General features: G+C 37.7%; 1 protein-coding gene and 2 long non-coding RNA genes across 3 annotated transcripts; 2 read left to right on the forward strand and 1 right to left on the reverse strand.

The window, feature by feature from the left end:
• Positions 1–6,401: 6,401 nt before the first annotated feature.
• On the forward strand, positions 6,402–9,310 carry LOC124280534. Its single transcript, XR_006899706.1, has 3 exons — positions 6,402–6,524; positions 7,861–8,064; positions 8,770–9,310. It is a non-coding gene; the product is annotated as an uncharacterized LOC124280534 (long non-coding RNA).
• Positions 9,311–9,465: 155 nt separating this feature from the next.
• Positions 9,466–13,324, forward strand: LOC124280535 (putative nuclease HARBI1). Its single transcript, XM_046716483.1, has 5 exons — positions 9,466–10,166; positions 10,717–10,841; positions 11,034–11,166; positions 11,518–11,742; positions 13,279–13,324. Exons 1-3 carry the CDS (start codon positions 9,598–9,600, stop codon positions 11,102–11,104), a joined length of 765 nt encoding a protein of 254 aa, XP_046572439.1. The 5' UTR covers positions 9,466–9,597; the 3' UTR covers positions 11,105–11,166; positions 11,518–11,742; positions 13,279–13,324.
• Positions 13,323–16,078, reverse strand: LOC124280536. Its single transcript, XR_006899707.1, has 7 exons — positions 15,833–16,078; positions 15,330–15,395; positions 14,891–14,989; positions 14,547–14,615; positions 14,094–14,279; positions 13,626–13,672; positions 13,323–13,371 (listed from the first exon to the last, which is right to left on the reverse strand). It is a non-coding gene; the product is annotated as an uncharacterized LOC124280536 (long non-coding RNA).
• Positions 16,079–16,625: the final 547 nt, after the last annotated feature.

A 16,625-nucleotide genomic window follows, 5' to 3' on the forward strand; every position in this document is an offset into this window, starting at 1 on the left:
TATTTCTAATAATAATTTATGTGTGTTTAATGATGAATCAAGCACCTATTTGCACCCTGCTACAGGAACCTATTCTTCCCTTGATCTGTCCCTCGCAGATGCGAATGTTTACAACAAGTTTGAATGGTCTGTTCATGATGACCTTTGTGGAAGCGATCACTTCCCTACTGTCCTGAAAGCTATCAGACCGGATGATGATTCCCTTCATCACGGTGGAATTTCTCCAAGGCCAACTGGTCCTTATTTGAAATAATGTGTGTCAACAAACTAAAACCGGACAGCTTTAATAATGTATCAGATCCAATACAGCTGTTTTCCGCTGAACTGAATGAAATTGCTGACCAAACAATTCCTAAGTCCTCTGCAAATCCTCACATTCGTAAACCATGGTTTAACAACGAATGCAAACAAGCCAGGAAATGTAGGAAGAAGGCAGAAAAATATTTTCGCCGACACCCTACTGTTCATAATTTGAACAATGTTAAAATTACCAGTGCCAAGGCACGAAGGGCATATAAGCAAAACAAGCGCCTTTCTTGGAGAAACTATGTCTCCAAAATTAATTCGCGCACACCTATGTCTAAGGTGTGGAACATGGTCCAGAGAATAAAAGGCAAAGGCTCCAAATCTGCTGTTCATCATCTTAAAGATGGTGACAATTTAATAACTGATAAATGCAACATTGCAAATAAAATTGGCGAAACTCTTGCCAAAAAATTCTTCATCGGCAAATTATGTCCCTGAGTTTCAGAGATATCAGAAACAACAGGAAAAGAAAAACTTAATTTCGACTCCAATAACGGTGAAGATTATAATGAAGTGTTTTCATTACATGAGCTACATACTGCTCTTGAGCAAGCTCATGACACTGCAGCGGGTGATGATAATATACATTACCAGCTATTGAAACACTTACCGGAACCATGTCTGATGACACTTTTAGATATATTTGACAAAATATGGACGTCTGGGGAATTTCCTCCTTCATGGCGTAATGCCATTGTAGTCCCAATACCAAAACCTGGCAAGGATCATACTGATCCGTCAAATTATAGACCGATCTCTCTAACTAGCTGTGTCTGTAAAACCATGGAACGTATGGTGAATAATAGATTAACTTGGTATCTTGAAACCAATAACCTCATAACAAATATTCAATGTGGTTTCAGGAAAAATCGTAGTACCATTGATCATTTGGTACGCTTAGAATCCTTTGTTAAAATGCAATCGTAAATAAACAACATGCTGTATCGATTTTCTTTGATCTTGAGAAAGCTTATGATACAACCTGGAAACATGGGATTTTGAAGGATTTACATGATTTTTGGTTTAAAGGGGTCGTTTACCTCTTTTTATTTCACAGTTTTTAACCGACAGGCAATTTCAAGTCCGAGTGGGTTCAACCCTGTCTGACCATTACAATCAGGATCAGGGTGTCCCACAAGGCAGTATTTTGTCAGTCACTTTATTTAGCATTAAGATTAACAGCTTATCCAAGGTTTTAAACGATTCAATTGATGGATCACTTTTGTGGATGATTTTAATATTTCTTGTCGCGGTAAGAATATGCATACTATTGAACGGCAACTACAGTTGTGTTTAAATAAAATACATAAATGGTGTCTTGAAAACGGCTTTAAATTTTCTAAATCAAAACTAATTGCATACACTTCTGCCGTAAATATAAACCACATAAACACCCAGAACTGTTTTTTAAATGGCACTCCCATCAAGGTTGTAAAAGAGGCCAAGTTCTTAGGTCTCATTTCGACTCCCATTTAACTTTTCTTCCGCATATCAAATCTCTCAAAACTAAATGCCTGAAGGCACTTGATTTATTGAAAGTCGTGTCTAATTCAAGGTGGGAGGGATCAAGCTACGCTCCTACACCTTTACAGATCACTTGTCCGCTCGAAGCTTGATTATGGCTCCATCGTTTATGGTGGAGCCTGTAAAAGCAACCTAAAACTCTTAGATTCAGTCCACCATCAAGGTCTGAGACTTTGTCTTGGGTCCTTCAGAACATCTCCTGTTGACAGTCTCTACGTCGAGGCAGATGAGCCTTCTCTTACTCAACGCCGTATAAAATTATCATTACAGTATATTACGAAGCTATATTCTAACGAGTCTAATCCTGCGTTTCACTGTGTCTTCACTCCTCTTTATGAGGATTTATATAACAAAAAGCCTTCTCTTGTTCCGCCTCTTGGGCACAGAATTAAACCATTCCTTTCTGCTGCCGGCATTGAGCTGGAGAATATATCTCCTTCTCGTCTTCTTTCTTCTCCTCCTTGGCAATTGGTGAGGCCTGACGTTGACTTAACATTAACCACATTTAAAAAATCCGAAACTAATGATTTACAGTATAAACAAGAATTTAGTCAATTAAGAAATAAATATAATAACTATAAATCCTTATATACAGATGGATCCAAGGATGGTGGCGCGGTTGCTTGTGCCACTGTCATTGGGTCCAAAACAATATCTTCCAGACTACCCAATGACAGTTCAATTTTCACAGCAGAAGCAAACGCAATACTAACAGCTCTTAAATATATTAATAAACACCGTAAATATAAACAATGTATCATCTTTTCAGATTCTCTTTCGTGTCTTCAGGCTATTAAAATCTTTCTTGCAAACATCCACTTTTAATAGAAATTATTGAATTGTACAATGAACTTGCTACTGGCCAATGCGACATCGTCTTTTGTTGGTTACCCAGTCACGTTGGCATTTCTGGGAACACAATGGCTGATATTGCTGCTAAGGCAGCACTCAACAAATCTGTGACACCACTTCTGATCCCATACTCTGATTATAAAGCCAGCATTAGAACATACATCCGCGATCTCATGCAGAAGAAGTGGGACACCCAAGTAGGTATTAATAAATTACATGCAATAAAACCCTACATTGGTTACACCTACTTGGGTTGTCAGTCCAGATTTGAAGAGGTCATTATGCGCCGATGTCGCATTGGCCACACTCGGTATACCCACGAATATTTACTGAAAGGCGAAGATCCTCCGTTTTGTATCCCTTGTGATGAAAGAATCACAGTTAAGCATGTCCTGCTTGACTGTGTTGAATATTCCATCACAAGGGATAAGTATTTTAATGTCAAAACATTGAAGGATCTTTTTTACACTGTTAATTCTCATTTAATAATTGAATTTTTAAAAGAATTAGATTTGTTGACTGATCTGTAAATAGCTAAATATTTTATGATTGAAAGTTTGAATTTGTAACACAGATTGTTAGTGGCTGTATCCTCGAGGGGGGTTAAAGTACCGTAAAATTATTGTCCTCCTGAGAGGGTACGTAAGTCCCAAAACATTCAAAGTAAATTTCAACTTTCCGTTTTTTAATCGTAGAATATGTGTAATTTTAATGTATGGCTAGATATATCTCAATTGCTAACAGCTGAGGGGATGGTGTAAATCCAGCTAGGGCCCATGCAGGAAGCAAATGTACTGTAAGTCCCCATGGTCCCTGGTGTGGTGATCTACCTTCAGTTGTTGGTGATCTATAGCCCGTTTTATATTGTGTTGTCCCCTATAGTTAAAAGTGTTTTAGATGTAATTGCTGGTTTTAATTTCGAATCTGTGATTATCTAGTTATTTTACTGTCCTTCGTTGACAGGCTTTACAGTTTATCATTACATACTATGTAGAAAATTGATTGTTCTCGTCACGAGGATGGCTGAAATATTGCCGATGTGACGTTAAATTTTAGCTCACTCACTCACTATTGTGCTTCCCTTTGTTAACAGGTTTTATATGGTTTAAATGTATTTTTTATCAATGTATCCTCATTGTACTCATGGCTGAATACTGTCGATGTTAGTATAGATTTTAACTCACATTACAGATTGTTTTCAATAGGCCTTGTGCTGCTGTGTTGCTGCAAGTGAAGTGTGTGTTATGTACTGAGTACGATCCAGAAACGCACGGGCAGCAACTAATCAACTATTAGAAAGTCTATGTGCCAAGAGAGTGAGTGAGTTAAGACATTTAGCGTCACATCGGCGATATTTCAGCCATATCGTGACGAAATCATTTTCATTTATATCAATATTAAAATCAATACATTTAGAAAGAAAAAAATGTCATCGAAGGACAGTACAAATACTAGAGTATCACAGGTATTAATTTAAACTAAGTACGCTATCATTAAAATATATCACTATAGACAACAGTACAAAATAGAAACGGGCTATAGATCACCAACTGAAGGCTGATCACCATAGTAGGGACCATGAAGACTTACAGTAATGGGACAAGGGAGACCTCTAGAGAGGCATACGCTGCACACGGAATGCATTGCTTCGTGTGAATCTATGTATCTTTATCTGAAACGGGCACTTCCGGATACGCCAAAATAGACCAGAATAAATCTGTTCTTGGGCAGTTAACATATAACTAATTTTTATATGTATTTTAGGTTGGAATCTATGGCGTCGCTATATATACTAGGCACATAAAGAAACTGTGCATACACAAATTTTAAATCTAAATCTATCAATCCTGTGTAGACACATAAGGATTTAAACTCAGAGATTAGTGACCTGTATCCAACATGCATGCACGTGTCACGTTCCGTGACGTCAGTGGGTTCGTCTTTGAGACGTGCAATACGTTGCTGCACGTGCAGTCCGGGAAAGAGAAACAGAGCAAATGAATGCCACACAATACTGTCACTTTGGAAAGCTCAACCCCTGCCCTTGCGATCGTTCAAAAAATTAAACGGCTATTGAAACGCATAGCATGTCAAGGCTCACGTCTGCACAACGTCATGAGGCCAATGGGATGGTCCGTGGGGGAATGTCTCAACGACAAGTGGCTGCACATTTCCACTGCCACCGGAACACCATTTCTGCACTGGTGAGACGCTACCAGAACACAAATGACGTCATCGATCGGCCACGTTCTGGACGTCCACGTGTAACAACGCCAAGACAGGACAGATGGATAAGGGTGACCCATCTTCGCCACAGGTTTTCAGACCGCAGTGATGACTGCCCGAACCATCCCAGAACTTCGCCGTATCCACCCCAACACAGTTCGACAACGTTTACGTCATTACGGGATCAGACCACGACGTCCCGCCATACGGCCTATCCTGACACAACGTCATCGACAAGCTCGCCGAATGTGGTGCCGAAAGCATGTCCGCAGACCCTTGTTTTGGTGGAGAAATGTTGTTTTACAGATGAGTCAAAGGTTTAACATTTCCCATAGTGCCTATAGAGGCGTGGGAGAACGTTATGCACAGGCCTGTGTCTTGAGAGGAATCGCTTTTGGTGGTGGTTCCGTGATGATTTGGGGTGGAATAACCAGCACGCCAAAGAACTCCTTTGGTGATTGTTCAGGGCAACTTAAATGGTGTGGGCTACAGGGATCAGATTCTTCGACCTGTAGCAATTCCGGATCCCTTTCTGCAACAGCATGGCCCTTGGTTAACATTCCAACAGGATAATGCCCGCCCTCATACGGCAAGGGTTGCTATGGATTTCTTGCAACGTAACAACGTTGACTTACTGCCTTGGCCTGCAAATTCACCGGATCTCTCCCCGATAGAGCATGTTTGGGACGAGATGGATTGACGTCTACGCCGACTTCCTCATCCGCCAAATAACGTCCTTGACCTTGCAACAGAACTTGAAAGAACTGGCGTGACATCCACAAGCCTTCCTTGCACGTCTGGTAGGCTCTATGCGTCGTCGACGCATTGCTGTTCTCGATGCCGATGGTGGACATACCCGTTATTGAGCTTGTGACATGGTCGTTTGACCCCTGCCCCGCTTGTGGACTCGTGACGTCATTGTGATTGACTTTTCAATTGAAATTCTCCCGACTTGTTATGGTCTCATGATCCCTCCATTAAAGTTTATATGTACCTTTGACACTGGTATCGTACTTATCAACTGGGATAATATTTTGACAATGCACAGTTTCTTTATGTGGTTAGTATACATGGACATTGATTTCACCAAGGCATAACTCCAAGACTCCATCTCTAGTCATTGCACCATCATACAATCAATGCAGATTGTCATTTCGCACGCATATAATCCCTGTAGTTAGTCATCATGCAGACATACAATTAATATAGCCTGTCATTATACGAAGCCAGTCATGTTACAAGCATAGTATCCCTATACTTTTTGTAATAAAGCAAGCACATCATCTTTGGTCATTACACGATTATTAGAAAGGACAACACCCCTTCCAATGTCACATCAACATTGAGCATTGGACATCGTATAGTATGATGCAATGGATACTCTTAAACTTTTAAGTCTCTGATACCATACAGGTAACCGTAGGTATATACATAGGCATACGTTGTCCCTGTCGCTCAGATATAATGTCTATATGTTACAGGCAGCTGCCTACCGGGTACGTATGGCTACCTGTGTGGATACAGCTGTCACTGTCAGGCTAACACGTGTAACGTTACAGATGGATGCAGATCTCAGGCTTGCATCAAAGGATGGTCAGGACCAACATGCCAGAAAAGTAAAGCAATTTTCTTTGAATCTCATTGAATGTGCATTTCTTCTTCTAAATCATCAGAGTTGAGTTGCTAATTCGAATCTGCTTGCTGGCATACATATATACAGGCACTCGATAAACAGAAATAGTTCACGTGCTCATTTTCTCAAATATTTTGCTTGCATTATACTGCTACTGGAATCCATAGCGAGACTTAAGTGGAAACAATGATTCATTTCATATTAGATTTAATCGTCTCACGTATAACGACTTTCATGAAGATAGTAACCACACCGCTTTAACGGACACTTCAAAAGTACTTCATTTATATCAGGGTATATAAGGTTTATGTGTGAGAAAGCCCAACAATTAATGTGGTCGAGCAAGTACTGGTATAGATCTGGCGAGCCATACATATTTAATCGGCCAAGTAGGATTCAAACCTGCGATCACTGAATAATAAAAATCTTACTTCTAGTAGCATAACCTTGTGTACAATTTTGTGCACGATTTCCTTACAATGTGTGAAGCAACGTTATCAACCACTGACCATGGGCGTCCACATGTCCCTGTTTATTCAATATATATCATCAACCAAGTTCACAACGCTAATGGCAGGATACCAAATTGTTGATTCCGTCTGTTTTCAGTCTATATTATTGCAAGGCCTTTTATGCAAATCTTAGAATTCAGATGAATCTAAAGGAGTCTTAGATCTCAACACATCACTCCTGTTGTCAAAACCTTGCACAGGATTTCAGTCTTCTCTCAAATGATTTTCAAGATCTGTATTACAACCCATAACTGTCCCGGCAGCTATCCATAATATATTCAGGATTTCATCTCCCTTTATTCTTGGGAACTTGCTATTCTCCCGTGCAGCTCTACTTCATCAGCCTCTGTCTACTTCTGTACTTCTACTGATTGAACCTTCTTAGTTTGCAGTCCAATGTTATGGAACTCTCTGCTTTCTGAACCAAGTAAAACGATTTCTAAAGACGTTTACGAGTTTAAAAAGAATAACAGTTTTAAACCCAAAACAAACAAACAAAAAGATTACGAGTCTCTCCTTAAAATCCCCCTCTTCATCACAGTATTTCACTAGACATTCGTGATTGTGTGTAAATAGGTGCGTTGATGTGACTTTACTTTAGCCATAACGTAAATGAACATCTGTCGATGGATACTAGACGTTGTTATCCGTTAAATTCTGTACTACTGCAGTTTTATGTTATATGAAGGTAAATCATAATCTAAATGCGCCCTGTTATTTTCCCGGACATAGAATATCTCTAAACATTTTAATGCTATTTTGAAACATGGTATTATGCATGATCTCTGGCGTGATATTTCATGACAGATAACAAAGCACTCGATAAGCCGACATCGGCCAGCAGTACCTCTATGGCAGCAGGTAACGCTGTAGACGGAAACACCATAGCGAACGACTATCGCTACTGCTTTCATTCAGCATACAATGACGGTATAAACGTTGCGTGGTGGAGAGTGGATCTGAATAAGACAACACCGATACATGACGTCACCATATACTTCCGGACAGACTGTGAGTAGCTTACATCCTACTAGTCCAGTGTACACCATCTCCCCATAAAGGTACACAGAACCAGTGGTCAGTTCTCAGCATAGTGTATGTCAGACAACAACTGGTGTAGACGACATCTTTACGGCATTGTTTCAGTGTACCTAAGTCCAAAAAGATTGTTTTTGCTCAGCTCTGAGATGTTTGACAAATGATCTTTGGGTATCTGACAAGACCTCCTACATCTACACATACATCTACTTATGTTCAAGGATTAATGTAAATGTAGCTTACATCAGGTCAGTTTTTGGGTGAACGCATGCACGTAATGATTACCTAACTTTTGAAATTATAATGTAAGTTGTTATTTATAATAATATGCAGTTTAAAGTGATTGTGCAACCGTTGAAAGCTGCGTGTATAATACAAGCGATTGTCCATTCATGAGAGTCCGCCGTTGCAGTTGTAAGTCGTCGAGAGCAATGAATGGACTTTAAAAACGCAGTTAAGAAATAACTAACGACCGCCGTGACCATGAATAACCCACCTCTATCCTCCCTAATCCCAGCCCCACTGAAGCCCACCACTTAACCTCATGACAGACTGTCATATCGCAGGATATACCGAGATGTACATTTACCTATTTAAGGTTTTAAAGATGTATGATCCTATTCTCCTGCATGTACATATACTAATAAGGGCACTTTGATTAATTTTGACATTTTACAGATAAGGTTCGTCGGAATGGTATCCAGGTCTACATAGCTGACACTGCCGCTTCCGCAACTAATGGAGTCAACTGCTACAACGTGACAGGGAAGGGAGACGGATCAGACATACTTGATGTTTTGAACGTCACGTGTTCTGGTAAAGGGCGTTATCTGGTCCTGTACACCACTACAATAAACAATGGTGACGCTGTACCCATTTTGGATTTCTGCGAAGTGCAGGTTGACGGTAGGGATCATGTTGAATGCCACATTTTATTCATATCCGATTTTGATCATTCACACGTTAGCCGTGAATATCTTAACTTGCCGTTCCTAATCGCGATGTTTTGAACCCGACGTGTTCCTATTCGAGTTTTGTAGTTAAAAAATCACCGACATTATCATTATCAACTTGTCCATTATGGACTTCTGTGAAATGGATGGCAACTGGACTAATGATGTCTCTCATCTGTATATTGAGGTGACAAACATGTTGTGGTTTCAATGACGGGCTGTGATGTTAAATGTAAATCTTACTATCGAAAAATCGAATTGTGACCAAGCGCTCCGCAAGAGACTTGCAATGTTAAAAACCGATAGTCTCTGATGTTAGCAAATATGATAGGTGAGCTTGTAAAGGGTGGTTTAATGTTAGAGGAAGTTATCGACCTGGGCCCCTATTCTCGAAAGGATCCTAGCGCTAGGATATCCTAACTTTGATCCTAGGGTCTGGGATAGGTGTCCTACCTTATTCTCTAAAAGTATCCTAGCGCTAGGATATCCTAACTTAGGACAAATACTAGGATAGGGTCTGACTTGTCCTAAATAAATCCTAGACGAAAACAATATGGCGTCGTACTTGTTTGTTCATGCAATGTTTGGGGGAAAGAATGACTGTAAGAAGAATGCCGAAAGGATATATCGTAACCGGACTGCGCCCCTCGATTTATTCGACGATGCGGAGTTGGTTAATCGATACCGCCTGTCAAGGCGAGCGATTCAAGAGGTGATAGAGCTGTGTCGACCCGAGCTAGAGAGAGCTACACAGCGTTCAAGAGCCCTAAACCCCGATCTTCAAGTACTAATAACCCTTAGATACCTGGGGAAGGGTGGTTTCCAGTCGGAATTGGCTGATTTGCACGGGGTTTCACAGCCTACTGTCTCCCGTGCAATTGGTACCACTGTAGACATCTTGTCGCGGAAACTAGACCGTATACGTTTTCCTAAAGATGCAACCTCACAGCGGGAAGTCAAACAGGTGTTTCACGCACTTGCTGGCTTTCCCAATGTGCTTGGCTGCATCGACGGTACTCTAATTGCAATCGTCCGTCCACAAGCATGCGAGGAGGCAGCGTATGTTTGCCGAAAGGGATTTCACGCTGTAAACATCCAAGCCATATGCGACGGAGATCTAAGGTCAGTATGAAAGCACTCATAACTTTCTAAATCATACCTGCATACGTAAAACTGGATGGATACAATTCTACTGTACAAGTTTTACAGAGAACACAGTAATATTTTGATGCAAGTCAAATGCGGAAGTGATTATTTCACAATCTATAACCTTGACATTGAGTGATTAATTTGAATATCTATTTTTAGAATTTAAAGCTTGAGAGGCCCGTTTGAGGTGTCACAGTTATTTTATTCTAATGAAAACGTCTAAAAAATAAAACTGGAATTGTACACTGTAATGTCATTGACTGGGTGCAAAGGATGTAAATGACATGTTCATGGATTATTGTTTACATGAAGAAATGAGTACACAATTGGAGATAGAGGTGTACTATTCCTTACATGTATGGGTTATGAATTATATATTGGAAAGGAAATTTAAACTATGGTGCATATTGCATATATCCTGGACATGTATATTTTAGCATTAGCATCACATAAAGTTTTGTAATCCGGCAGCAAGATTTTCTCTTCTTGGTATGTTGGTAAAATGTATGTTGTGTTATTACAGGTTCACCAATGTTGTATGCAGATGGCCAGGCGCAACACATGATAGCTACATCTTTAATAATAGTACAATTGGAAGCTACCTAGAAGAGTCTGGAGGTAGAAATGGATGGTTGCTTGAGATTCAGGGTAAATTTGATTATCATTTTGGAATAACATAGCTTAAAATGAGTGAAGTTTCATAAATAAAATATATGTACTTGATAATTCCATTTACTAAGAGTAAGAATACATCCAGTTTAAATTTGTGTTGTATTTACTAACATTGTCTTCACATTTCTCTTATAAATCATTTGTGTGTACATCTACAAAATCCTGCAGATATGCCTGCAGACCATGGATGGTCACCCCTGAGCCACCCCCAGACACAAGGAGAGGAGAGATTTAACTGAGCGCTCTGTAAAACAAGGAACACAGTGGAAAGAGCTTTTGGCCTAATGAAGTCTCGGTTTCGGTTAGTTCGATTATCATAATGAAAATAATATTTCAGAATAAGAAAAATAAATAATTAAAAATATATAATCTCAAGGTGTTAAACAAAAGATTAAAAGTTCATTTATATCAAAACTGAAGGCATGAATCTGTCATTTACTTACAAAGAATTAAACCATTTTGCAAAATGAAGTTTAACAGAAAGTATGAAAATATTGGAAAAATTATCCATATATTTAGAGTCTGATAGAGTAAGGAGACTATCTTTTACAGATATAGCGCCAAAACCTATAAATGGAACTTTCAATTACTGAGGTATCGATAAATTGATATAGCTTTAACATGAATGTAGTAGGTTCTCTATAATAATTAGATGCCTACACAAGTCAACGGGCTGCCTGCCTTTCAAACCAGACAAGTGTCATCAGCTCGTGTATGGTGTGTGCCAGCTACACAACCTGTGTATCAACCATCGCCTTCCACCCATGCCAGCCCTACCTGCAGAGGATGGCAATGACCAGCCATATGACGGTCCACTTAGAGATGGACACCAGACAAGGAAACGCTTGATAGAAAGCACTTTCAACTAACATATATGGTAAGTTTTTACAACAGTTCATTTGTTTTCCTTGTAGATGTCGGCATGAAGAGAAATAAATAACCAATTTTTTGATAAAAATATAATCTTTTAATAAATTTAACAATGGAAAATACACTAAGTACATACATCTTATGTTATGAATGTACACTGGTATTTTGATAAGGACTTGTTGTATTTGTAAATAGGAACATTGCAAAGCATCATTAAACTTGTTCATTTTTTCAAATTTCTGGGTTATCCAAAGGCACAAACTTCAACTTCATATGTACATCAAATGAATGTGTAAATTTCATAACCAATTTCATCCAAACATTTTATTTAAGTAAATTTAGTATCATTAAAATGTCAAAATATATACATTTTTCAATCTTTTTAATAATTAATTTCAAGGATATATTTCAGAATATGATAAGAGAATTCAATGCCATAACTAGTTCACCATATGAATAATCAAAATACATTTGTACCTCACATACATTGCAAGTTTGTCAATTGCCAATATCATGAATCATTGGAACAATGTAAAACTTAAATCTAGTAATCAATCATAACATTATTCTGCAGATAAGGAAAATAGGACTTTGATGATAAATTTCATCAAAGACACCACTGAACCATCTATGGAATGTTTCAGTAAAATATTCAGTAAAATAACAGTTGATGTTTGAGATATGCATGGCATAAACAATTGGACGGATTGAGTGAAAAACAATTTTAGGGACATGTATACCAACTCCTGTGCAAGTGGTGGTACAATAAATAGATTCATTTTCACAAAACCATTATATCAGCAGACACATGGAAGGTTTATTCAGTATTTTAGCCAATATGACCTATTACAGTACACTTGTAGTTGTTTTTTACACTGTACAGTATAGTTAAAATAGAAATATATATACATAAATGAACTTCTATTTGAAAAAATAATATTAGATTGATATTTTTGAGTTTAATAAGTTTTCCATTAGTTGATTATCTTTGTACAAAGTTGTGAACATAGGGAGGTATCTGTTTCTAAGAAAATTAAAACTTTTACAAATGAAAAGTTCATGACACTCATCCTTGACATTGCCTTCATGACAATAATGACATAAACTATTATTGTTATCATGTACATTTCTCTTCTAAGATTTAAGACATGAAATTTTGATAATGATATTTGTAATGTAACATATGTTTTATTTGGGATTACTCTTTCTTAGTGTATTAATGATATTTTCCTAAAGTTCTAGCCTGCAGTTAAGGTACATATTTTCTGTAACAACAAATGATTTCATACAAATTATTAACAACCAATGGTACTTGATAATTTAACAGGACAACTCGAACAAGCTTGAACTACTCACATCCCCAACATATGACAATATGGATTAAGTTCACTTCATTGTAAGAATTTCCTAACAGCAAAGTATTGTATATACATTTAAGAGTCAAATGTGATGATCGGTGAGATGCACATGGGAGTTACATTCTGATCTGCCTGTTTTTCTCATCAGCCGCAATTCATTGAGTATTTCTTTTTTCAACTTGCAGGCGCTCTCTATCGATCTGCAAGCTGTTCCCGCATGATGGCCACCTTCTCCCTCTCAAGCTGGACCACTTCAGCTGCCTGGGCTGCACTGTCTTCTAAAAACAAACAACAATCATGTCATATCCACAATAAATTTCAACAATTTCAGATACAAACATTGTTTTGTTTTTCCTTTGTATTTTTTTACTATAAAGGAACTTACTTGCAATACTCATTGATTGCATTGTACCTTGTAAAGTTGAACTGGTATATCAAATTGTTAACATATGAGACAATTTCATCTTTGAAAAACTTATCATACAATCATTACGAAATATTACTCATTGACATTACTAAGGTTAATAATTACCATGTGTATGAACTTTTGTCTTTGTTTCTTACTCGTAGGTCTTGAAACTACAAAGAAAATTCACAATATAATTGTTTTCAAGGATATATTGCAGAATTTGAATGTAATAACATTAAATTATTTTTTGACTGCATCAAATTATAAATGCAGTATGTATACATAATTCTTCCATTACTATAAGAAAATAGTATTGAACTGGAACTTGGAAATCTGGAAGTTAAATCTTGGAATTTTTATTAAAGGTATTTATGGACTGATAAACATTGCATTTGTGAAGAATGGACATATTTTCTATTTATTTTCATTGGAATATCACTGATCTCTCATTGAGTGACGTAGTAAGTGATATCACACTGAAAACACCAAATATCCTCTATATATTAGTCTGAGGTTATTGTCCAATTTTGCGCACCAAATCTAAACGAGATAAATCTATAATTATCATGATTTGCGATGTGACATTATTACCTATGACTGGTGACAATTGGAACGATGCTGGTGGATCATGCGGTGTTGGTGGTGCTGCTTGTCGAGGTGGAGTGCAGGACAGTAGGATAGGTGATGTCCGGGCAGAGTTGACATTCAAATTGTTGCTGCTACTTGAAGTCGAGGGAACAGCTGCATCACACAACACACTGCCCAATCCTGAGAAGGCTGGAAATTAATGTCTTTTATGTCAGAATACCTTTGCAAGTATATTCTTTAACAAAAATATAAAAATTTATTTGGAATATTTAAAAAAAAACATGACACTTAAACAAAGAGGTAAGTTCCTGGTTTGCAAATATTTTAGGGCACAACTTATCATTATGCAATTTATGCTATAGGCCCCCATACTGTCACTTATACAAAACATTAATTTCACACATTACTTGGTGATTACTTGTATATCATAAGTGTTTTATGATAACAGATGAATACCTGACATGTCTTCACTATCCAGCCCCCTGTGCAACCATTGATTTGAACAGATGGAATGAGGGACACCACCTGTAAAAATTAAATGAACTTTTCAGAAATTAAACAAAAGCATAAATTTGATTATACATAGACACATTGTTACAGGTGTGACAATGCAAAAATTTAACTTGAGACATGTGCAGGTAAACAGTACAAAAAAGTGACAGTACCATGATACTGAAAATATCATTGATTTATACATTCTCATATCAACAACATCCAGTATTAATCAAGTTTTTAAATTCATAATTTTATAATTTCATTACTTAAGTTTCCTCATACAAATATAGATTTATGCAATATACCTTATACTCAAAGTCACTCAGTGGAGATGGGTGGTGGCCCTCCGCCTGTCTGGAATATAGCCTTCTTTAGGCTAGTGGCTTTCCCTCCTTGTGTCGCTCCTGTTACAGATTAAAGTACATTATATCAAATTATTTCCATCTTTAAGATCATTTAGATTCAAATAACACTGACCTTGATACATTCATTTCTTCAAAGAAAATTATCAGTCAGAAATTCAATTATTGTAAAACTAAATATGTACATTTTCAGTTTTAGTAGATTTTAAGGTTCTCACAAAGATGTTATTTTAATAAATACAATTATCCTTTGGAAGTTAGTTCTCTGTTTCAGCTTGTTTGTCAAAGTTAAAGCCCAAGTATTGAAGGCATCCTTATAATATATTAGATAGGTTTACTGTTCTTACTTAGTACATGAATATTATATTTCATGTAGTCTTACTTTAGAGTGGTCCATTTTTTTTTCACATCCTCTGATGAGCGGATAGAGGACCCGCAAGCACTGACTCTGAGAAAAAAAAATACAATAGGATTTAAACATACATTCAATGTGTACTTCACTGCAGACATTCTAATCTTTTCTTATCAGTTATGAAAACTTTAGTAGCATGTAATATACTGTAAAACAGTATAATTTATTATCAAAAGAATAGATTGAATAAAATCATATCAGTACTCAGAGCTCATGATAAAATATCTACTGTCTTTCTGAAATTCACTCATCAAAATATTTTGATCAATAACATTAGCCATTTCTGTGGGATTGCTAAAAATATAATCAGATAAAATTATTTTGGATTATTTTTCGCGAGGAGAAATTGCAATTAGCACATGCCTGTGAAAACAATAATTTTGACTAAAATGACCAACAGAGCAAATGAGTGTTACTTTGACATTGCATTGTTTACATTTACGAGCTGATCGAGATCAAAAAATTATATTCACCTGTTTGATATGTCCTTCCAAATCTGTTGCTTCTTGCTGTTGGTAACAACGGATGAAAATGAGCTAAATAAAACAGACTTATGGTTCTCCACCTCATCAACTAAACAATCCATCTCGTTCCGAGTCCAGTTGACTTTTCTCGCTTTCTTTTCTGCGGTCGCCATCTCGCTTGAGCTTGACATTTTGACGTCTGCTCGGGGATTTCCCAAAAAGCTGTGACGTCATATGGGAAATCCCTTCGCTTTTCTATCTTCACCGACTGAAGAGCTCGCTATCCTAGCTAGGATCGGAAGCTCAAGTTAGGACAGGGATAGGATCGTTTCGAGAATGGGTCTTATCTTAAAGTTAGGATGTCCTAACTTCTATCCTAACTAGTTAGGATCTGTCTTAGCTGGGACACTTTCGAGAATAAAGAAAATGTATTGTAATCCAATACTAAAAAATGCTTACCCAGGTAACATGCCAGCATTGGGCCAGCATTGGGCCAATGCTGCAAAAAATCGGGATTAATTGCTGGCTTTCTCAGCATTGGGCCAATGCTGATTATCAACGTTGGCCCAGCATTGGCCCAATGATGGCAGGTAAATAATCCGTAGCCAGTACTGGCCCAGCATTGGCCCAATGATGGCGTGCCAGTCTGCAGCCAATACTGTGCCTTTGTTTTGCCAATCATATATCCTCCTGGCTTTTAAATCTATATGTGGTTCTTTTTCATTTATTAAGGCCAAGAAATTCAAACCCTGGTTTTCTACCACCCAAGTCCCTGTGTTTGTACCAAAATACGTGTTCACAT

The sequence above is a fragment of the Haliotis rubra genome, unplaced genomic scaffold, assembly GCF_003918875.1.
Source record: "Haliotis rubra isolate DU_JTF1 unplaced genomic scaffold, ASM391887v1 Scf2698, whole genome shotgun sequence".
In the NCBI taxonomy this organism is placed as follows: Eukaryota; Metazoa; Mollusca; class Gastropoda; order Lepetellida; family Haliotidae; genus Haliotis; species Haliotis rubra.